At 42.2% G+C, this 25,236-nt stretch overlaps 1 protein-coding gene across 2 annotated transcripts; it reads right to left on the minus strand.

The window, feature by feature from the left end:
- Positions 1–847: 847 nt before the first annotated feature.
- Positions 848–3,283, minus strand: LOC142291015 (uncharacterized). 2 transcript variants are annotated; one of them, XM_075335221.1, is made up of 2 exons: positions 2,382–3,283; positions 848–2,105 (listed from the first exon to the last, which is right to left on the minus strand). In XM_075335221.1, exons 1-2 carry the CDS (start codon positions 3,138–3,140, stop codon positions 1,794–1,796), a joined length of 1,071 nt encoding a protein of 356 aa, XP_075191336.1. In that variant the 5' UTR covers positions 3,141–3,283; the 3' UTR covers positions 848–1,793. The 2 variants fall into 2 exon arrangements, with proteins under 2 accessions (XP_075191336.1, XP_075191325.1); XM_075335210.1 differs by having other exon boundaries at positions 848–1,733; positions 2,015–3,283.
- Positions 3,284–25,236: the final 21,953 nt, after the last annotated feature.

Raw genomic sequence — 25,236 nt, forward strand, 5'->3', positions numbered from 1 at the left:
TACAAACATGTCAATGATGTATAAACCCGGCCCCTACAATGCTGCCTAAGCAACGTATTCAAAGCAATGTAGATAAATATAGCAAAATATGGTTGTATAAAAACATATAGCTAGAAATGAAGTGTGTGGAACAGCAAGTCCCAGCCAGGACGTTCCACTGCAATCATATAAACAGAGGTCGCCAGTCACACTGGTTGTTTTTAGTGATCTATGGCCAGGGTGCCAGGGATGCCTAGGCAGGCAAGATTATACACACAAGCAGGGCAAGGAGGCACTGCGCCCATACACAGTGCATATGAGTCAAATGTAAAGGAGAAATAACCTGAACATGTAAGTCAATCATGCATGCAGCATGGGCGCAAAAAAGCGCAATTACCAGCCGGGCCCGGCGCAGTTAAAGAGGTTCTGCATGAATCATACAAGGAGCAGGAGTGGGGTCAGGGAAATGGCCCAACGCGTTGCGCTGACTAGCAGCTTCGTCAGGGGAGGTATGTAACACAAGACCCATAATAAGCATATATATATACACAGGTAATAGTCAGATGATTACCTGCCTGTTGCCGCTCAATTGATTACAGCTGCCTGCAGCCACTGGGCACCCCAGCGGTCTGCTGATGGAGAGGTGAACAGTCACACATGGCACAGCAACGCCCACACAGACGAAAACCAGAAGTATCCATGAGCACATGACGATGCAATAGCCATGTGCACACAGACAGGAAATAGAATGTGAAAACACATCATGATGTGCACGTGCGAGCCGTGCACGTTAGGAGGCGTCCCTCCCAACAGAGGAGGCGTCCCTCCTCTCAGCACAGGCTGCTCAAGCGCAGCACATATAGTCAAGGGGAACAGTTAGGTACGAGCACAAAGTATCAAGGCAAGCAGGACTCCGCGTTCGAGTCCAGACAGCACACAGATAATTATTCTCAAGGGGGCATAAGGATAAATCCATGGGTGCCAACTGCATTAGTAATCGGAAAAGATAGATTCTGTGAAGAGATAGAACTATACAATTTTTTGGGAACAAAACCATCATGCCAGTCCCAATCAATACACATGAGTAATCATTATTACAGGCCTAATTAGGGTGGCAAACAGTGATCTTAAAGTGGGTATATGGCAAGTGCCAACACGAACCCAATGAAAGAAATATATACGATTAAACTGCAAATCAGCATGGTATATTTAAATAGAGCATCACCCCACATAGAGCTTAGAATTAGTGAGGATCATTGAAACAATCCTAAATCAGTACAGTACCCATAAGGCCACAAATCCCTAGGCCTCCATCTCAAGGAGAGCTCCCGAAACATCGTACATTGGGGAAGGAGAGCTTCCCTCATATATAAATGAGGAAAGCCCTCCGTCCCCGCATGGAGTGCCAAAAAACCAGGTTTGATCCTGGGCTGGATCAGATGGTGCTACTGATCTAGTTAAAGACACTACATTCTGCTCATACTGTCCTTTCTAGTATAAGGACAAAGAATACAAGGCACCCATCATATATGCCGATATAATGTCCCATCACAGAATATGTAGGTCCCGGTCGATGTTGAACCCCAAAGTTCATCACAGGTTCCATTGCTGGATTCAATCTTGATCTTTTCCATCCACTTTTCCAATGAGCATGCTTTGATCTCCCAGTTCAACCATGTCATTCCTTGCCGTTGTCCTCCCATCAAGGGTAACCCATGGCGCCGGATCCCAATTGAATCTCGACAGAAAGTGAGCTGCAAGGGACAACAATCAGACCATAGTAAGCAAATTCTCTAATACTGACCACCAATAATCTAGCCAAGGAAGCCAGTGTAAAGAAGTTCCTCATTGAGCCCATAGGGGGCAAGTGAGCCAAGATGGAAAATCCATCTTGATTCTGCTCGAAGGAGCGCCTTATGAGAGGAACCGCCTCTACCGGTTTCATGAATCTTTTCCAGACCTACTACCAACAGATGTCTACTAGAACCTGAATGGAACCTCAAAAAATGGGACGCTACCGAGGTAAGAGTCTTACCTTTCTTCAGGTCAGTTGCTGCTAGATTAATGGTAGAGATGTGTTTTTGAATTCGCTTTCGGAGCTCCTGAGACGTCTGGCCCACATATACCTTAGGACAATCACAAACAATAGCATAAACGACATTAACCGTCTTGCAATTAATGTAAGAATGCAAGGTATACTTTTTGTTAGCGTCACAGGGATCCACAAAATGCTCCCTAGTGGGATGTACATGAGGACACACACTGCACGCTCCGCACGGAAAAGAGCCCTTCAAGACAATGCCCCTCTGCAGTCTCACTGTGGGCCTGCGGAAGTGGCTACTAGTGAGCATGTCTCTAAGCCGTGGCGCACGTCGTGCCGTGAGGAGTGGCGTGTCACTCACCAATGATGACACTTGGGGGTCCGAAGTGAGGATCGCCCAGTTCTTTGATAAGATCTGTTTCACCTGCTTCCATTGGTTATTGTAGTCTGTTACTAGCCGGAGCGGTTGGTCTCCCTTTGCCGGTTGTTTCTGGATGAGAGATTGTTGAGTCTCATTCTTCGCCCTCCTGTAAGCGTTAGAGAGAACACTACGGGGGTAACCTCGTCTCCTGAATCGATGCGTCAGATCATTTGCTTGTGTGCGGAACTCTTCAGATAGAGTGCAGTTTCTACGTACCCTTAGAAACTGGCCGATCGGTACTCCTCTCCTTGTGTGGAAGGGATGGAAGCTGTCGAAGCTGAGCAAACTGTTCGTGGCCGTCGGTTTGCGGTATAGCCCAGTTTCAAGGCGTCCATCCTTAATTCTGACTTGAAGATCTAGAAAAGTAGCTGTTGATGGTGAAATAGTATAGGTGAGGAAGATATTCATGTCATTATCATTCAGAGATCTTAAGAAGTCATGACATACCTCCTCAGGGCCAGACCAGATAAATATCACGTCGTCAATGAATCTTCTCCAATGGGTGACAAATCTTTCAAAGAATTCGGAACGATAGACTACCGTTGCTTCCCACCATCCTAAAAATAAATTCGCATATGAAGGCGCGAAACGCGCCCCCATAGCCACGCCAGATGTTTGTCTATAATATTGGCGATCAAATAAAAAATAATTGTGGTTGAGAGCAAAGGAGCACAGATCCAGCAAGAAGGAATCATGCATCCTATCCGAATTACCTTGTGCATCCAAGAAGTAGGTGAATGCCTTAATGCCATCCTGGTGCGCAATGTTGGAGTACAGGGCTTCTACATCACATGTTACTAGGAGGGATCCAGATGGAATCACGACCGATGTACTGCATTTGATGAATTCTGTCGAGTCCTGCAAATGTGAAGGTAACCTTAACACCATTGTCTGCATAAAGAAATCCAAATAGGTCCCCACCATCTCACACAGGCTACCTATACTTGACACAATAGGTCGACCCGGGGGTGTGTCCACATTTTTGTGCACTTTGGGCAACATGTAGAATGTGGGGGTTACCGGTTGTTCCACCCACATGAATTGCTTTTCTCTACTGGTTATGACACCCAAAGTGCACGCCCTATCTAATAACGTCTTTAGTTTCTTGGCAAAGACCAAGGTTGGGTCAGAAGGGATCTTCAAATAAAACCTGGTATTATCAAGCTGCCTTTTGGCTTCCCTCAAGTACATGCTGACTGGCCACAGAACCACGTTACCCCCTTTATCTGCTTCTTTAATGATAAAATTGGTGTTATTACGAAGCTGCTGTATAGCTCTTCTCTCAGGGGGACTTAGATTCTGACTAGTACCTGGGTCAGCAGGTAGTCTAGAGATATCATATTTGACTACCTCAAAAAACGTCTTAATAGCAGGGGCCAATGAGAGCGGTGGTATGGCTGTGGACTTACGCTTCAATGGGAAAGGTTTCCTACCCATAGGGTTTTCACTTTCACGAAGAAGGTCAAGAAGATCATAAAAGGTCTGACGATCTGTTTCAGGGAGATGGTTGATGATATCGGGCTTTTTGTACATTGTTCTGAACACCAGATTCCTGCAAAATAAGTAAAGGTCCTTAGTGAAGGTGAATTTGTCAAGCACATTCATGGGAACGAAGGTAAGACCCCTCTGTAGCACCGAGGTTTCACAGGCAGACAGAACATGGTCCGACAAATTGATAATTTGCAATGAGTCATTATCGTTACCTGTATTAGCGGCTACAGGAACAGCTGGAATATTATCAGGGGGGACCGTTGTCATATACGCCTGTAATTCCTGTTCGATCGATATGAATTCTGGGCCCGGGGCTTGTTGTTTCTCTTTCTGAGGTTTCTTGTGCTTCCTGCCCCTTCTGACCCGGTGTCCACATCGCTGCTTGTGTTTGATAAAAAATCCTCGCTAGTTGTGGGGTCATGAGTAGAATTCTCCTGAGGTGCAAAATTTCTGGAGTTGGATTGTGTCCCTCGTCTCAGGTTGCCATGATGCTTCCATTTGAAGGCAACTCCCTTCTCAAAATCACTACGGTCTCTGTTTAATTTATGCTTTTTCCTCTGTATGACGTCATCCTCGTATTTATCCAGAGAATCCTTCATCTGGGTCAGGAAAGGCTGTACCTGTGACATTTTATCAAATTTGTTGAGATCATTTTCCTTCAACTTGATCTCCATTTTAGTATTGGAAAATAGTTCCCGATCATGTTCAAGTAATAAATTAATAATAATATTTGAACATTTCAAAAGACCTTGCTCCCATGTGGTCTTAAAGGATGACGTAGGCTCCCATGCGGGAAAGATCTGCACTCTTAGCCCCCGAGGGCAGATATTTGCTCCCAGATACTCCTCTAAACTTCTAATATTCCAATATAAACCAATCCCTTTTTTATGCAGGGCCAACAGCTCTTGTGAACACTTGGAAAAATCTGTGTCTACTGCAGAATTAGTACCCACAGAAAACGGGTTATCAACCCCTTGTGCGCGCCATGACGCCTCTCTGGCTTCCCAAGCCATCCTAATACTTATATGGCAACAAGACAGGAATAAAGATATTAACAATCACACATAGAGATAATATCAACTGTCAATAATCACCCACGGCAACAGGGCAGGAAAAAAGATAACAATCACGCATAGAAATAATATCAACTGTCAATAATCACCCACAAATGGGCTTAATCACTATACGCGGAAATACCATGTGGCGTGCTATCCCAAGAACCTGGCAAGCCAGACAACAACACTAGTGTAATAGGGAAAATAGGGATGCACAGCCCAAAATCAACACATTTGAGTGCAGCCTATGTGTAAACTGAGAATGCAAGCAAAAAGAAGAAGAAGGCACACATATATGAAGGCGCACATCAGAATCGTCTAATCTTGAATATAATAAATTTTATTGGGTCAAAAAAGGGGGGGGACAGACAAGGACATCATAAAAACCTTTAAAATACACATATAACATCTGACCACACTGATGCTCCCATAGAAATAAATGACATTCCATATGATAACACAGTCAGCAATATATAGCATGCAAAGAATACCCTCTTAATCAACAATAAGGACAAATAACCAATATGACACTTAATGCCTGAGTGGTATATATAGTGTAGATGGAGTCCTCAAATAGATAGTCACACAATTATATCATGACTACAAACATGTCAATGATGTATAAACCCGGCCCCTACAATGCTGCCTAAGCAACGTATTCAAAGCAATGTAGATAAATATAGCAAAATATGGTTGTATAAAAACATATAGCTAGAAATGAAGTGTGTGGAACAGCAAGTCCCAGCCAGGACGTTCCACTGCAATCATATAAACAGAGGTCGCCAGTCACACTGGTTGTTTTTAGTGATCTATGGCCAGGGTGCCAGGGATGCCTAGGCAGGCAAGATTATACACACAAGCAGGGCAAGGAGGCACTGCGCCCATACACAGTGCATATGAGTCAAATGTAAAGGAGAAATAACCTGAACATGTAAGTCAATCATGCATGCAGCATGGGCGCAAAAAAGCGCAATTACCAGCCGGGCCCGGCGCAGTTAAAGAGGTTCTGCATGAATCATACAAGGAGCAGGAGTGGGGTCAGGGAAATGGCCCAACGCGTTGCGCTGACTAGTGAAGGGAATTTAAAACTTCACAACACTCAGTTTATGGTGAATAAAAAAAGCACAGCGGGCATTAGATTTCTTCTTCGTCATCTCTCTCTTGAATGTGAGCCTCTATCCTTTGCTGCACATGTTGGCTGATTTAATCAGCTAACTTGTCTCTAATAGCCGTGGGTGGAGCGGCACTCCGCCTGCAGCGGTAAACCTGTTAAATGCCACTGTCAAGTTAACACATGCCGGCAGGTGTGCACGCTCATCTATCTCCTCAATGGGACATGATCGCGGGATGCTGAGGAGTTGTCATCAGAGCAAGGGGTCAGTCATCACAGTACTCATATGAAAACCAGCACATGGCTGGCATTCATAGGACACTGTGTCTTCCTCTATATACAGCAATGCTATTGCTTTGTTGTGTATGTGTAAAGAACAAGTGATCAGACTATTGCAGGTTCAAGTCTCCTATGGGGACTATCAAAGAGAGTACAAAGTAGATTTTTTTTTTAAATATAAAAGTTCAAATCATGCCCTTATACCACATTAAAAATTAAGACATACAATATAAATATTTGGTATCACTGTGTACAAAAATATAAAATAAATTAATGCAATTGGTAAACAGCATGACTAGAAAAAATTCAAATAGCCAAAATTGCAGTTTTTCAATGGCTGCAGCAACAGAAAACAATTTAAAAGTGGAAGTTCAAAATATTGTATATACAGTGCAGACCAAAAGTTTGGACACACCTTCTCATTCAAAGAGTTTTCTTTATTTTCATGACTCTGAAAATTGTAGATTCACATTGAAGGTATCAAAACTATGAAGTAACACTAGATATGAGCGAGCCTCTAGAGGCTCGAGTTTGGTTCGGTTTGTCGAACGGAGGCCGCTTTCGAGTTCGGTTCGGCGAACGGCTCGACAAACCTCTCGAGCCCCATTGAAACCAATGGCAGGCAAACACAAACACATAAAAACACATTATAAATGTACACATACAGTTAATAAACATTGCCATAACACGTAACATAACCTGTCCCCGCGACACATACTGCACTCTGTCTCCCGCCGCTTTTCCTTCCGATAATCGCTGCATCCTCCCGGTAACCAACATTGTAGATAGGACCTTCCGTGATGTCAAAAAAGTATGTGACCAGTCACGTGTCTATTATTTCATTGGCTACAGACTGGTCACATGGCTAGACGTCATTGCTAAGTCCTGTCAGTGCATCTCTCCGGTACGCGGTGGTCGTTTATGCATTCCCGTGTACCGGTGAGATGCTCTGGCACAAGGTCGACTCCCCGTACTGCTTCCCCGTTCCGTTATTCACCGGCTGTCACAGCTGGTGAATAACGGAGATCACTGTTGCTATAGCAACCCGCCTGTCAGCGGTTACGTCACCACTTACAGCACGCAGCTTCTAATCATTCACGGAGCAGCAGCGTCTTCCTCCCATGCTGTGCTGTCTGATGTAGCAGAGCTGCATGGGTTGATTCTGATTCAACCCATGCAGCACTGCTACATCAGACAGCACAGCATTAGAGGAACAACGCTGCTGCTCCGTGCAGTTTATTCACTCAGTGAGCGTCTTTCTCCCATGCAATGCAGCCTGATGTAGCAGAGCTGCATGGGTTGAAGGAGAAAGAAGACAGAAGACCATGGATCGTGGAGGGATAAGAGGGAGTAATAAACGCGGAGCCTCTAAATGTGTCTGTATATTTATTTCTATTAAAGTATTTTTCCTCTGTGTGGTGTCTTTTTTTAACCCTTTATTGGAGATTCTTAATGGCCGGGTCAAACTTGCCCGACATTAAGAATCTCTGGCTTAATACTAGCTAGTAAAACAAAGCTAGCATTAACCCATTATTACCCAGCGAGCCACCGTCACCAGGGCAGCTGTTAGAGTTGGATACAGCGCCAGATGATTGCGCTTCTATGAAAGCGCCATTTTCTGGGGCGGCTGCGGACTGCAATTCACAGTAGAGGGGCCCAGAAAGCTCAGGCCAACCTGTGCTGCGGATTCCAATCCCCGGCTGCCTAGTTGTACCTGGCTGGACACAAAAATGGGGCGAAGCGCATGTCGTTTTTTTTTTTTTAATTATTTCATGAAATTCATGAGATAATTAAAAAAGGGCTTCCCTATTTTTTTTGTTCCCAGCCGGATACAAATAGGCAGCTGGGGGTTGGGGACAGCCGTACCTGCCTGCTGTACCTGGCTAGCACACAAAAAAAAAGGCAAAGCCCACGTCATTTGTTTTTGTAATTATTTCATGAAATTCGTGAAATAATTAAAAAAATCAGGTTTCCCTATATTTTTGGTTCCCAGCCGGGTACAAATAGGCAGCTGGGGATTGGAGACAGCTGTACCTGCCTGCTGTACCTGGCTAGCATACAAAAATATGTCAAAGCCCACATCATTTTTTGGGTGGGCAAAAAACTCCTGCATACAGTCCTGGATGGAGTATGCTGAGCCTTGTAGTTCTGCAGCTGCTGTCTGCTCTCCTGCATACACTAGTGAACGGAGCATGCTGAGCCTTGTCGTTCTGCAGCTGCTGTCTGCTCTCCTCCATACAGACAGACAGCAGCTGCAGAACTACAAGGCTCAGCATACTCCATCCAGGACTGTATGCAGGAGTTTTTTGCCCCCCCCCAAAAAAATTACGTGGGCTTCGCCATGTTTTTGTATGCTAGCCAGGTACAGCAGGCAGCTACATGCTGCCCCCAACCCCCAGCTGCCTATTTGTATCCGGCTGTGAACCAAAATTATAGGGAAGCCCTTTTTCTAATTATTTCATGATTTTCATGAAATATTAAAAAAAAAATGACGTGGGCTTCGCCCACTTTTTGTTTTCAACCAGGTACAACTAGGCATCTGGGGATTGGAATCCGCAGCTCAGGGTGCCCAAACTTTCTGGGCACCCTTGCTGTGAATTGCAGTCCGCAGCCACCCCAGAAAATGGTGCTTTCATAGAAGCGCCATCATCTGGCGCTGTATCTAACTCTTCCAGCTGCCCTGCTAATGGGTAGCTTGCTGGGTAATAATGGGGTTAGGGTTAGCTGTATATTATCAACTGGCCGTAAGCCCGAAATTCATGGTGTCATGCTAATATTAGACATGGCCACCATGAATTTCTAGTACAGATTAAAAAAACATAACACAGAAAAATATTTTTATTAGAAATAAAACACAACAAAACTAATGCCTCCATCTTTATTGAAATAACCCCCCCCTCCTCAGTAATCCTGGGTCAAGGGTCCCACGCCGTCCAATCCGGATCCAATATCATCTGAATGGTTTGCTGGAAGGCAAAGCGATCAGATGATGTGTCAGGTTCAAGGGCCTGAATCACATGACACAGCAGCTGATTCTATAAACGGCTTTTATACAATCAGCTGATGCATCAGTGCAAAAAAAAAACAAACTACAAACTTCAGTGCAGACTCCTGTCCGATAGCATCAGCTGATAGTTTAGCCGGCCGGGCGGTAAAAAGCCGGCCTCACCGCTCAACTTATAGCGTCAGCTGATGCAGTCAGGTGACCGCATCAGCTGATCATCACCAGGTCTGAGAAAGAGAGAGAAAGAAGAGAGAAGATAAAGAAAAGAGAGAGAGGAGAGAGGAGAGAGAGAGAGAGAGGGAAAAAGAGAAAAAGAGAGACTGATAAAAAGAGAGAGAGAAAAAGAGAGAGAGAGAGGAGAGAGAGAAATAGAGAGAGAAAAAGAGAGAGAAAGAGAGAAAAAGAGAGAGAGAAAAGAGAGAGAAAGAGAGAGAGAGGAGAAAAGAGAGAGAGAAGAGAGAAAGAGAAGAGAGAGAGAGGAGAGAGAGAGAGGAGAGAGAAGAGGAGAGAAGAGGAGAGAAGAGGAGAGACGAGAGAGAGGGAAGAGAGAGAAGAGAGAGGGAGAAAGAGAGAAGAGAGAGAGGAGAGAGGAAAGAGGAGAGAGAGAAAAAGAGAAAAAGAGAGACTGAGAAAAAGAGAGAGAGAAAAAGAGAGAGAGAGAGGAGAGAGAGAGAAAAAGAAAAAGAGAGAGAGAAAAAGAGAGAGAGGGAGAGGGAGAGAGAGGGAGAGAGAGAGAGAAGAGAGAGAGGAGAATGAGAGAAGAGAGAGAGCGAGAGAAAGAGAAAAAGAGAGAGAGGAGAGAGAGAGGAGAGAGAGGAGAGAGCAATGCAGCCTCATTCCGTGAACTGCTCCGATTTTAGAGGTGTGTCCCGCGGTACACAGCTGATGTCCGGCTCCTCCCCTCAGTGCATAATTAAATTAATTATAATTATAAATATCTAATAATTATAATTTAAAATTAAAAAAAAACTTAAATTCTTTACCGGGACCGGGATTAGAACTCACGACCTAATGCTTCAGAGGCAAGCGCTCTATCTGCTGAGCTACTGACTCTATTGGTAAAGATATGGAAAAAAGTTCTTTCGGTCTAACGTAGCACAAAAAGGACACTTGCTGGTATTATTTGTTGTACTTTAATGAGTATATGCTCCTATTAATACAACGCGTTTCAGCAGATATGCTTTCATCAGGTATAATAGGAGCAGTGTTAAAACTTCTTATATATGACACTGGTGACACTGTTGGGGATTTATTCAAAATCGAAGGCATACTGAACCAGCATGGCTACCACAGCATTTTGCAGCGGCATGCTATTCCATCCGGTTTGCGTTTAATTGGACCATCATTTATTTTTCAACAGGACAATGACCCCAAACACACCTTTAGGCTGTGTAAGGGCTATTTGACTAAGGAGAGTGATGGGGTGCTACGCCAGATGACCTGGCCTTCACAGTCACCAGACCTGAACCCAATTGAGATGGTTCGGGGTGAGCTGGACTGCAGAGTAAAGACAAAAGGGCCAACAAGTGCTAAGCATCTCTGGGAACTCCTTCAAGACTATTGGAAGACCATTTCTGGTGACCACCTCTTGAAGCTCATCAAGAGAATGCCAAGAGTGTTCAAAGCAGTAATCAAAGCAGAAGGTGGCTATTTTAAAGAACCTAGAATATAAGACATATTTTCAGTTGTTTCACACTTTTTTGTTAAGTATTTCACTCCACATGTGTTAATTCATAGTTTTGATGCCTTCAACGTGAATCTACAATTTTCAGTCATGAAAATAAAGAAAACTCTTTGAATGAGAAGGTGTGTCCACACTTTTGGTCTGAACTGTACCTCAAAATAATATGGATAAAAACATAAGCTCAGGGCACAAAAAACAAGCTGTCATCATGCTCTATATCCCCAAAATTTAAATCTTTACGGCTAGTGATGAACGATTGCATTCAGTACTGCTCAATACTCAATCAGGGTGCTCGAGATGCTTGGTAGTCGATCAAGTATTTTGTGGGGGCTCAACTTGATTGATTTCCTGGCCAGCATATTCTCTCTCATTTTTCTTGAATCCTCTGATGAGAGAAAGAGAGAGAGAGAGGCTCTCCAGAAAAATGCTCCAGTTTCCGATTGCCATCCTATATGCTTATTGCTTGGATCGAGCTCTTCCGAGCGTCTTGGAAAAGTCATGACTATTGATAAGTGAGCACTATCATGCTCTAGTGCTTGGTACTTATTAAGAGCATTTGGATGCTCGGATGGGGACAAATCGAGTACCCAAGTATGATGGAAGTCAATGGGAAATTCAAGCGTTTTTCCTGAAGAGCTGTTGGAAACAGGCTGGAGTTCCCTACTGACTCCCATTATTCTCAGAGATTCAAGTCACGCCCACCCAAGCATCCAACTGCTCATCAATTTCCATGCACCCTAGCATGGTAATAATTGCTCATCACTAGTCGTGACACAAGCAAAATACTTTTTTCAAAATTTCTGGATTTTTTTTACCCTTTAAATTAAACAAAAATAATATGTGTTTGATATCTACATAGTCATACTGACCAGGAGAATCATACAGTATTCTCAAGCAATATTTCTTCAGAATAACCATCCTAATGTTTCCTAAGGACTGCTTGCAGATTGAAATATGTGACAGCTACCATTTTCAACACCTTGGAATATAAACAAGAAACATTGAGATTTATCTAATTAAAAATCCCTTGGTTCTCAAGAAAGAATGGACTTTTCATTTTATACATTACTGCTTAGTGTCTAGGCTACTGGCCACCTTTGTCAGTGATGATCAGTAGGGATGAGCAAGTGCAAACATGCTTGGGTGCTCAGTACTCGTCAAGACAGAGCAGTTGATACTAGGATGGGCATGACTCGAATACCCAAGCATAATAGAAGTCAATGGGGTACTTGAGCATTGTACTATGAACTCTTCAGGAAAAATGTTCAAATTCCCCATTGACTTCTATTATACTCAGATACTCTAACACACCCATCCAAGTATCAACTCCTCTTAAGGAGTAACAAGCACCTGAGCAGTATAGTGCTTGCTCATCACAAGTGAGCAGTAGTAATTAGTAAGCACTACCATTATCGGGTGCTCGGTACTCATAACAAGCAGTTGAATGCTCGGTTGGACTTGACTCAAGTTGCACCCATCTGAGCATCAACTCCTCTTAACGAGTACCAGGCACCCGAGCAAGGTAGTGTTTGCTCATCACAAGTGATTAGTAGTAATGAGGGAGCCCTACCATGCTTGGATGCTCAGTAGTCATATCGAACAGTTGGATGCTCAAAGCCAATGGATAATTCGAGTATTTGTTTGTGCCCATCTGAACACTCAATTGCTTGTTATGGGTACCAAGCATGGTAGTACTTGTTACTTTTTTTATTACTATTAACCACTTTATTAGCCCTCCAAAATCCAGTAAAATGGAGGCCAGCCACAATTTTGCTGGATTTGCAAGAAGTCAACTACAAAAAAATCATATCAGTTGTGTCCGATTTTTTTCTCTATGGAATTTAAGAAAATTGTGATTTGCTTTGAACTGATTTTCTAATCTTTTGACTCTAATACTTGGCTTTAACTCCTTCACGACCAAGGACAGATCCGTCATGGATCGTGTGAGGTTAATCCTCGTCCCCTGCCGTGGGCAGGTCACGGCAATCCGCGAACATATCAGCTGTTTTCAACAGCTGACATGTGTGCCTGCATGTTATGAGTGGAATCACATTCCACCCGGATCATTTAACCCCTTACATCTCGCTGCCAAAGTCTGGTAGCGAGATGTATATGCGCGCGGCCATTATTTTCACTTACCGCCTGCTGCCCCTACTGGAAGTCACGTGCGTGATCACGTGACTTTCGGTGGTTGCCATGGTAGCACAGGGTCATGTGATAAATCAGGAAGTGACCATATCTGCTGTTTACAGCTGTGTAGCTGTGATCAGCAGATAGTGCAGAGCGATCGCATTGTTGACCCATATAGCCCCCTAGGGGGACAAGTAAAATAATAGAAAAGTTCAAATCACCCCCCTTTCACCCCATTGAAAATTAAAGCGTTAAAAAAATAAAAAATATACACATATTTGGTATCGCCGCGTTCAAACATGCACGATTTATCAAAATATTATTAAATCAAAATCAATTAACCTTATTGTTAAATGGCGTATCGGCAAAAAAATTCCAAACGCCAAAATTAAGTTTTTTGGTTGCCGCAAGTTTTATGCAAAATGCAATAACAGGCGATCAAAATATAGCATCTGCGCAAAAATGGTATCATTAAAAATGTCAGCTCGAGACGCAAAAAATAAGCCATCACTGAGCCATAGATCTGAAAAAATGAAAACGCTACGGGTTTTGGAAAATGGCGCAAAACTTGCGCCATTTTTATTGGACAAGCTTGTGAACTTTTTTTAACCCTTTAGATACAAGTAAACCGATACATGTTTGGTGTCTACAAACTCTCACCGACCTCAGACATCACAATTACACATCAGTTTTACCATATAGTGAACACAGTGAATAAAATATCCCAAAAAGTATTGTGCAATCACACTTTTTTTGCCGTTTTTCCACACTTGGAATTTTTTTGCTGTCTTCCAGTACACAATATATGTTAAAACTTATAGTTTCATTTAAAAGTACAACTTGTCCCGCAAAAAACAAGCAAGATATGGCAAATTGACAGAGAAATAAAAAAGTTACGGCTCTCGAAAGAAGGGGAACAAAAAACAAAAACGCAAAAACGTAATACGCTCTGGGGATGAAGGGGTTAAAATCTAAGATATAAGTAATTTTACAGTGGATATATAAAGTCTGCACACCCCTATCTAGTAAAATGCCAGATTTTTTCATGAAAAAAAACACACCAAGAAAAATTGCTTCAACACTTTTTTCACAATTAATGTCACCCATAAACTGTAAAATTCAATTCAAAAACTATAATATTTTCCGGTGGAAAATTAAAATTAAAAATCAAAACATAAATATGCACACTGTTAAATTAATACTTTGAAAGCTGTTATAATAATGTCAACATTTCAACAATCTTTTCAGCATTGTAGGCTACAAACAAGGCACATCTAGAACTGGTAATCTTTGCCCACTATTCTTATCATAATTTACCAAATCTGTCAGTATTTGAGGACATATCCTGTGTACAGTACCTCATCAGATCACCCATGTTTAACTGGGTCCAGCTCTGGTTTCTGGCTGAGCCATTCCAAAATTTTTATCTTTTTCTGGCAAAGCCATTCTTTTGTTGGTTTGAAGGTACAGTATGCTTAGTGTGGTCAACATGTAGAAGGTAAAATTCCTCTTCATCTTCAGCTTTTTTCAGAGACTTTTATACCTTGATGGGGATATATACCAGGAAGGGGCCCAGTAGAGGGAAAATATATTCCAAAAAGGGGCCCAGCATGGGGAACATATATACCAGGATGGGGGACATATATATACACCAGGTAGGGGCCCAGGATGGAAAACATATGCACCAGAAAGAGGCCCATGATATAGAAAATATATCCCAGCATAGGATACATAGATACCAGGATGGGGAACATATATACCAGGAAAATCCCACAATTGGGGCATATATACCAGGATGGGAGACATATACACCAGAATGGGCCCAGTATGAGGGACATTAGTACGGATTTCTGTGTACACTGCATTGGCAGAAATCTGTGAATTGGTGATGTGCATGGAATTATACAGAGCTCAGCATTCAGAGAGCAAATATAACTTCAGCAGATAAAACAGTCATTTTATCAAAACTGTGACAAGCAGCCCAGTAAGTAATATATCATTCAAATCAGGGTATTTGCCCCTACATCATGCCATTCTCAGATTTGGTAGCAAAAACATGTTGAAAATGTCTGTTTAAGCAGTGCATAGCAGCATGCTTGGAGCACATTATTACAGTATTATGTTTCCTTAGCGTTATTACTTGGACAATGCGGGGTACTATTAATTTTCCACTTTCTGTTAGCTTGAATAAAGTTGTTTAATTGCAATAGTATTTTTACAATCTTTTATTATTTCATAGCAAGATAATTTTGAACTTTTATGCAATGCTCCCATAATGAGTATTTGATGCATTTTTATGCAGCGGGTTTTCAATGAGCAAAAAATGCAGCGTATTCCAGTTCCATCAAAGCTTATAGGAATTTATGCAAGTCTCATGCCAATTGTGCCTTCAGCATAAACTGCACTGCAATGAGTTTTAGAAATCTACAAATTGTCAGCTTCTCTTGCTGTAAATATGCATATTATTTTGTGCATTTTTCCCATAGACTTGAATGATATAAACATAATCCACAAGTAAAAAATGCATACTTATTATTAGTTCACATTTTACAGCAGAAATGCATTAAAAATGCATGTAATTTACACATGGCAACACAATTTTATCAAAGCCAAGTAACTGAAAGCATCCAAAACAAAGCAGTCTTATTTAAACCATGACTTACCAAAAGGAAACTGCAGCAGAAAAATGATAAAAACAAGTATGAAAAATACAAACTTACTTAACATCACAATAAGAAATGCAAGTAATCTAATTTAGCTAATTAGAACTTTTGCACAATATCTACAGCATCAAATGCACAAAATACTCTTATGTAAAGCTATGTTCCCATAATGAGCTTTTGGGGAGTTCTTGCTGTTGCAGAATTTATTAAGCATTTATTCAACAATTAAGTATATTAGGTTACTTGCATTTATTTCACTGCATTTTTAGTGAGATATTGTACATGCATTTCCATTGCATTTTTAATGCTGCCACTTTTGTTGCTAATTGGGGTGATTTGTTTAAAAGGAAACCAGTCATAAAAAAATGATATTAAACTGCAAGTTATAACTTGCATGTTAATAACTTTCTGACATCATGCATCCAATGCTCTGAAAGCCTACTGATACAATGAAATTATTTTTGCTCCTCTCAGTAGCCTTGGCTTTCAGTCATAGGGGAGGAACTGGCATGATTTCAGTGACCACTCAGTGCATAGTGAGCGCCAGCTGTAACTACGCCCACTCCACTGACTGAAAGCTGGCTCAGCATTGCATCAGAACAGAGCCAGCTGTCAGTCATCGCCATGTCATGTTTACAACTTCCTTAACTATGCACTGAGCAATGATTAAAATCACACCTGCCATGCCTTTATAACTGAAAGTTTGATGGTGCTAAGAAAAATAAAGATAATTTCTTCCCCACAGCTGGACTCTCAGTGGGGAGGCCGTATGCTGTCAGAATGCAACTACCCTGCCAAATAACCCCATTTCTGCAGGTTAAGACTATTTTTCTTTACTTGACTAGATTCCTTTAAATAAAGGTACTTTGTTCTTAATACTTCCTGCTGTTTGGATTTGTCAACATTTTCTATATGTATTCTATGGATTTTTAGTGCGTTTCTGTCCTGGAAACACACGAAAGATGCATGTGCATTTTTTACCTGCGGTTTTACTACATCTAATTAAAGTCTGTGGGAAAAATCCACACATATAACTATGTGTGACCCGAATACAAATTGACATGTTGAGGAATTGAAACTCACACCGCAAGTTTGTTTACGATGAGTAAAAAAGAAGCACAGGGGACGTGAGATTTGTATAAATCACATATTCTTGCTGGAACAGTAAGGCTATGTGCCCATGGGACTATGTACCTGCAGATATATCCGCAGGTACGGCCCCAGGTTTACCGCAGCTGCTCCCCGGAATACGCAGCTTTCCATTGCTGCGGGACTCCAGCGAAATATCTGCGGTAAACCTATGGACATTCATGTGACTTCCCTGCGGATGTCCCGGCCTCTATCTCCATAGTGGAGAGGCAGAACATCAGCAGGTATTTCCACTGGAATAATTGACATGCAGTTACGTGCAACTGCGGGACATCCGCAGCATATTCCACAGCCGCATGTACCGCAGCATGGACACAGACACTCCCCATGTCCCATAGGATAACATGGGGAGTGTCTGTACTTGCTAAAACCTGTGGATTTATCTATAAAATCCAGATAAATCAATAGGTTTTCCGCTGGAAAATCCGTGGGTACATAGTCCTGTGGGCACAAAGCCTAAGACCATGTGCCCACATTGAGTATTTGATGAATTTTTTACTTCAGTGTTTGTAAACCAAAACAGGAATGTAACAATCAGAGGAAAAGGATAATATAAATACGGGCACCACTTCTGCATTTTTCAGCCGCTCCTGGTTTTGACTTACAAATACTTATGTAAAATTTCACCAAATGCTCAATGTGTGCACACAGCCTAACATAATGCATTTTTGAAGCAGTGAATGTACTCAGAATCAAAAACTCAACAAATAAATTATAGGCACATTACTAAAGATGGGATTCCTGAGTTAACGTTTTCCACAGATCTTGAACTGGTCCCTCCTGTGTCTTTCCATCTCTCATAAATTTTTATACTTTATGTGCATTTGCATCAAGACAAATTCACTTAAAAAAAGCTTTTCATGAGAGATTCCATGCCTTAAATGTCCCTTTCATGCTATATATGTCTTTTTTATCCTGCAAACACATATATTGGCACCATTCCAGCTGAAAACAATAGTTCTTGCTTTATTATATGTTTTGAAAAAGCAATCTCAATTCTCAAATCTGCATCCTCAATTCTATTTGACTAGCTGGATTCGCTATTTTACTCTTCACATTACCCTTTTACAAGGTGGCAGAAAGGAAGGATAATTTCAATCACCTTCTTATGCAAGGAATTTCCTTTAAGACTGCATTCAATTTATCCCTAAAGAACTAATCATACTAGAGCAAGAAGCAATCTATTTAACCACAATTCTGAACCAGACATTTCTTTTACATTTTTTGTTCCTTGTATAAGCATGATCTTTTTTCTGCAATGTTTCTCATTTTCTACAGATGTGTGAAAGATGGGTTGTGAAAGACATTTGCATTGGAATAAAATAAGGAAGAAAAAAAAATCAATGAAAAACTATACATTATAGTCCAAATAAATTAAAAAATATATGCTATATATGCACACCAATAAAAAAATGAAAGAACTTCCTCCTTTAATCTCCTCTTTTTTAATGCTATTTCACGTCACATTTCAATTTAAGCTCTTAAATATGCAGTTTTTCTTTGACCCTCTACTTGCAATCTTGTGTTTGGTTGTAAGCCAACTGGTTGCAGCACAAGTATCCCAGCTATGCCTGTGATCAGAAAATTTAAGCCACTCCCCATTAATTGCTGCATAATAATTAGTCCAAGTTGGAAACAGTGCAAAGCATTTTGGGGCACACATCTGATGAATGGCATTCATTTGCTAAATTCGAACAGTCCAATAGATTTGTCAGAATCCCCTTAGTTAGTCCTTTCAGAAACCATATTTTCTATGGGATGCCATACTACGAATTAGTCCCACAATATGTTGGTCATTGATTGCAATTAAGATTTCTTATTTGGCACACACAAAAAGTAATGTTCCCATGAAATCCATTTATTTAAGACCATGCCAATTAAAGTCTTTGAAGCAAAGCTAAAATTTAGACTACAAAATTCTAATTAACAAGAATTCAAGCAAGTTAAGTCTAAATATTCAATTAACATCTGCAGACAGTTGACTATAAAAGGACTTTTCTTCTTTCCATTTCATGCTGTCAGCAATGGTACCACATGAAAGAGAAATGTCACAAGACCAGAGATAGGTGAAGGCTACAAGAAATTTAACAAAGCTATACTTATCTGTCAGAATATAGTAGCAAAAGCGATACAAGAAATTAAGAAAGATGGAAATTCAACCATGTTGCAAAGATGTGGAAGTTGACTACAGAAATTAACACCTAAACAGGAGCATTTTCCTGTAAGAAGTGCTGAAGTAAAATAACATTCAAATTAATTGCAATTAGCTAAAAAGTAGAAGGCCAAACTCTGGGTTATTTTCTGTCACCTAGGCTTCTCAAAGTGATTTAAAATGTGAATTTGATGATAAACGTTGAACCCTTCTAACTTCCTAACAAAAAAGGGATGTTTCAAAAATTGTGCTTATGTAAATAAGGCATGTGGGAAATGTTATTTCTTTACTATTTTGTAAGACATAACTCTAGGATTTAATGGCATCATAATTCAATATGTGAGAACTGCACATTTTTCAAAATGTTTTGCTAAATTTCTGCTATTTTTACAAATGCACTAGACAAATATCATCTTAAAGTCATCACTATTATAAAATACAAAATGTCATAAAAAAATTCTCAGAATCACTGGTATCAGTTGATGCATTCCAGAGTTTTAACCTCTCAAAGTGACCCTGGTTAGAATTGAAAAAAATTACCCAGTCATGAAGGTGAAAACCAGGCTTATGGTTAAAAGGGTTAATAAATAGGGATGATCGAATACCTCAAATATTCAGCTTCACGAATATCCAATAAATAGGTCACCGCTATGCGAATATTCAATGCACAATGTAAGTCTATGGGAAGCCCGAATAGTTGCGAATAGTTGTTATTCGGGTTTCCCATAGACTTACATTACGCATCGAATATTCGCGAATAGCGGCGACCTATTCTGCAAATATTCATTAAGCCGAATATTTGATGTATTTGATCATCCCTATTAATAATCAGTGAAGCTATACAAAATACTAGAATTGGCCAATTTATGTGCTAAATACCTTAATTTGTATAAGTAGATTTTGTATAGCAGCAATGCAATTCAAATTTCAAATGTTCAGTGTTTGTTACAGAGTTCTGCTATATCCTCTTATTTGTCTATTATGTAGTAAGCAACTTGCACCTGTTCAAATTTGCTTTATTTCTTTTGGAGGTGCTGGTCAATTTATTACATTTTGTATTAACCATTGGAGGGTTGTGTCTTTTTCCCTCTCTGACTGAGCACTTCTCCCAACAGCCTAAGGCTTGAAACACACATCCGTGAAACACGTGCGTGTTTGGTCCGTTTCCGTGTATACTGGAGACACGGCCAAACGTGCACCAATGTTACTATATCTCAGCGGTTACAATTGCGTTTTTGGGTATGTCCGTTAGTCCGTCTCCGTGATGCGTTTTGTGGGCCGTGTCTCACGCCAGCATGTCCGTTTTATTCACGCAACACGCAGCACGGACCCAATGAAAGTCAATGGGTCTGTGCGCACGTCCGAGTGACACGGACGCATCTCTGTTTGTTCCCTGTATGTTTTGTGCTTTTTTCATGTGATGTCAGTCTTTTTTCTTTTTATGTTTCGTTCTCTCCCTCAGTCCGTCGGTCGGTCTCTATGTCTGTCTGTCCCTCTAGCTGTCTGGCGGTCAGTTCCCCCCTCTCTCATACTTACCATTCCCCGATCTCCGGCGCGGCGCTGCACGGCTGTTATAAAAACTCCGACGGCTTTTCCTCTTTTGAAAAAGCCGGCCGCCCATTAATCAATCTCGTATTCCCTGCTTTCCCCGCCCACCGGCGCCTGTGATTGGTTGCAGTCACACACGCCCACCATGCTGAGTGACAGCTGTCTAACTGTACCCAATCACAGCAGCCGGTGGGCGTGTCTATACTGTGCAGTGAAATAAATAAATAAATAATTTAAAAAAACGGCGTGCGGTTCCCCCCCATTTTAAAACCAGCCAGATAAAGCCATACGGCTGAAGGCTGGTATTCTCAGGATGGGGAGCTCCACGTTATGGGGAGCCCCCCACCCTAACAATATCAGTCAGCAGCCGCCCAGAATTGCCGCATACATTATATGCGACAGTTCTGGGGCTGTACCCGGCTCTTCCCGATTTACCCTGGTGCGTTGGCAAATCGGGGTATCAAGGAGTTATTGGCAGCCCATAGCTGCCAATAAGTCCTAGATTAATCATGTCAGGCGTCTATGAGACACCTTCCATGATTAATCTGTAAGTGACAGTAAAAAAACACACACACACCTGAAAAAATCCTTTATTAGAAATAAAAATAAAAAACACAAACAAATTCCCTCATTACCAATTTATTAACCCTGACAAACCCTCCATGTCCGGCGTAATCCACGGACTCCAGCGTCGCATCCAGCTCTGCTGCATGGAGATGACAGGAGCAGCAGAAGACACCGCCGCTCCAGTCACCTCCACGCAGCTAATGAGATGAGTAGCGCGATCAGCTGCTGTCACTGAGGTTACCCGCGGCCACCGCTGGATCCAGCGGTGGCCGCGAGTTACCTGACTGACAGCAGCTGATCGCGCTACTCATCTCATTAGCTGCGTGGAGGTGACCGGAGCGGCGGTGTCTTCTGCTGCTCTGTCATCTCCATGCAGCAGAGCTGGATGCGACGCTGGAGTCCGTGGATTACGCCGGACATGGAGGGTTTGTCGGGGTTAATAAATTGGTAATGAGGGAATTTGTTAGTGTTTTTTTATTTCTAATAAAGGATTTTTTTCGGGTGTGTGTGTTTTTTTACTGTCACTTACAGATTAATCATGGAAGGTGTCTCATAGACGCCTGACATGATTAATCTAGGACTTATTGGCAGCTATGGGCTGCCAATAACTCCTTATTACCCCGATTTGCCAACGCACCAGGGTAAATCGGGAAGAGCCGGGTACAGCCCCAGAACTGTCGCATATAATGTATGCGGCAATTCTGGGCGGCTGCTGACTGATATTGTTAGGGTGGGGGGCTCCCCATAACGTGGAGCTCCCCATCCTGAGAATACCAGCCTTCAGCCGTATGGCTTTATCTGGCTGGTTTTAAAATGGGGGGGACCGCACGCCGTTTTTTTTAATTATTTATTTATTTATTTCACTGCACAGTATAGACACGCCCACCGGCTGCTGTGATTGGGTACAGTTAGACAGCTGTCACTCAGCGTGGTGGGCGTGTGGGACTGCAACCAATCACAGGCGCCGGTGGGCGGGGAAAGCAGGGAATACGAGATTGATTAATGAGCGGCCGGCTTTTTCAAATTAGAAAAAGCCGCCGAAGCAGTGTGAAGGCCGTGCAGCGCCGGTAATCGGGGAATGGTGAGTATGAGAGAGGGGGGGACACTTCAGTCACTCGGGGGATTAGCGGTCACCGGTGAATCCTTCACAGGTGACCGCTAATCAGTACACGGCACACAGACAGAGCCGCAGCATGAATATGAAGTCGGGTGAACTTCACCCGAGTTCATTCTCATCCCGCTACTCTGTCTTCCGACATGTAGTAACGACATTTTGCATCACACACGTACATTTCACACGGACAACACATACACATGTCAGTTATTTCACTCACACACGGACATTCCACACGCACATACGGCTAGCATACGGGATACACACGCAGGCCACACATACCATAAAAAAGGACATAAAAACGGAAAACGGACCCGAAAAACGGCCCGTTTTACACGGACGTGGTTTTCACGGATGTGTGGCGGAGCCCTAAGGTTAATTTTTGAATAATGTTGAATCCTACCTGCCCATAGGTTGGGAGAGGCATGATATTGGTTTAAGGCCCCATCAAGGGGATGCCTTGCCACAGTTAATGGACTTTTATTAAATGGCCATTTTTTTGAACTTCCATTTTGCTAAGTATACAGTATTTCATATAGCAGTGATGCAATTTTAATTTTCTTATGTTCAATGTTTGCATATATCTTGGTGCTGTTGTATACTCTAGTGATGAGCAAGTGCAATTGTTACTATTCGCCACTCTCATGAATAGTACGGTATTTGGGTTACTCATTATATTGCGAGTTTTGTGTATTCGCCTGGCTATATTCGTATGTCCCACCCAGCTGGTTTGGCGCCTGATATGCAGTTACTAAACATGCTACGCTTCTTAAAAAAATCACAGTAATGCCGCAGCCATCTTGGTCGTGGCATTACTGTGATTGACTGGCCGTGCATCATCATAGGGTCTATAAAAGTCCTTCCGCCTCCATTTTGCGCACATTGCATCCGGAGCATGTGTTGTATGAGTATAGGGATAGAGCGAGCAGTTGCTGGGAAAAGTGTAGGCCTATTAATAACACAAAAAGTCCTTTTCAAGGCTACCTGCAGTGTAAAGGTCAGTGTAACATACGGAGGGACAGATGTTTGAGCAGGGACAGAGTTTAAAGGAGTGTGTTACTACCTCCATGGTACCATCCAGAATGCAATAGCTCTTTTAGGAGCTGAAACCACTGAACAAGATCACAGCAAGAAGGGACAGATTGTGGATTAGGTAGGGAATCGGGAACTATTTCCAAAATGTTAAGGGGTTCACAGCCTGGCTTGTGGCATGCACATCAGCCACATTAATACATTGCTAGTGGCCTTTCCAAATACTAAGCAGGACTCTAGCAGTTTGTACTGCCTGATGCACAAAATGTACTGGACTTGTTTCCACAATGTTCAGGGGGTCACAGCATGGTTTATACCGTCCATATCAGCTACATTAATACACTGCTAGTTGGCTTGCCAAATACAAAGCAGTACTACTAGCATTTTGTGCTGCCTGATACACTAAATGCACCTTTCCTTATACTACTTGGAGGTGCTGGCCTGTGTGGCTGCTAGTTTGAGGTCAGAGTGTGTTTTCATCCAGGCCAGCGGTGCCCAGTAACATATGTTTGGGAGGGACATATTCCATAGCAGTTTAAAATACACCCATTGTAGCATTGGGTTTTACCCTCCTTCTCCTCTTCCTCCTCCATGTCATTCTGCAGCCCTTAATTCAAGTTTTCAGAAGGCGTGCAGGTGTCAGGAAACCTGAGCTTAATGAGGGCCCTAAGGTGGCTCAGTAAAATACGTTTGGGAGGGACTGCTTTTACTGATACATTTAGGTGTTCCCTCCCTCATTGAAACTCAGATAGTGGAATACATATTCCATAGTAGTTTACAAGGAGCCCATTGAAGCTTTGAACTTTACTCTCCTCCTTCTCTATGTAATTCTGTAGCCCTCATTTCAAGTTTTCAGAGCGCCATCAGTTGTTCATCAACAGTTGCTGTAAATTGCTATCAAATATGTATCCCCTATCTCAGTCACAATGTGGGACAATCCATCACAAGGGTCTCCAATGACAAATATTAGTTTAGTAGAAATACTGTCCTGGTTTGTCCAGTGCACAATGTGCATTGTTTACAAAATTTAGCCCTATGGCCTGAGTCATGGTTGACACACGGAGTCACCATCACAAGGTTCAGCAATGACAAATAATAGTTAGGCTGGAGTAGGAGTACTGTCTTGGTCTGTCCACCACTGCACAATGTGCATAGTGTTCACAAAAATTAGCCCTATGGGCTGAGTGATGGTTGACACAAGAAGGAAACATCTTTTATATCGGAAGGGGTGGCCGTTAACAGCAATAGTCAAAATCAACATTTTGGGGAAATTTTGTTTGGCTTGCTCTCAATTTGAGGGATAAGAAACAGTGTAGAAATGCAGACCCTGTTGAATTTAATCACAGTACATCTGTCTGCATTTTCTGCGGAGAGGCGTGTGTGAATATCAGTGGTGATTGCCCCAGCAGAACTGAAAACACACTCTGACATCATACTAGCAGCTGGACAGGCCAGCACCACCAAGGCATATAAGGAGAGGTTGGGTCAAGTGTTGGACAGCTTTGAAACCCAATAATTAAAGGGAACAGAAGTGTCAGAAAGGACACAGGTAAGTCACATAAGTACCCCTTGACCATTTTGTGCAACGTCACCCACTTGGCATTATTACAGGCACAGATAGACAGTGATGATGTGCTGGTTTATTGAAAATGGCCCAGTTTGCACACATTTCCCCCCCACCTCTTTTGCCCCTGGTGTTCGTGTCTCTCCCCATTAATCCATGGTGGGGAAAAGAGTGAGTAACTCTGCCGCCAGTGTTGTCTGAGGGTAATGTTTTTAGCAATTGATCTACAACAACCCTCTTGAAGGCTTCCAT

Source organism: Anomaloglossus baeobatrachus, chromosome 1 (assembly GCF_048569485.1).
Source record: "Anomaloglossus baeobatrachus isolate aAnoBae1 chromosome 1, aAnoBae1.hap1, whole genome shotgun sequence".
Lineage (NCBI taxonomy): Eukaryota > Metazoa > Chordata > Amphibia > Anura > Aromobatidae > Anomaloglossus > Anomaloglossus baeobatrachus.

Bases quoted from the DNA above. Each gene is read 5' to 3' on its own strand.
- LOC142291015 (XM_075335210.1), bottom strand. From the start codon at position 3,140: ATGCATGATTCCTTCTTGCTGGATCTGTGCTCCTTTGCTCTCAACCAC. The intron at 1,734-2,014 runs GTAAGACTCTTA...TGTCCCTTGCAG, and splicing joins AGCAACTGACCTGAAGAAAG to CTCACTTTCTGTCGAGATTC.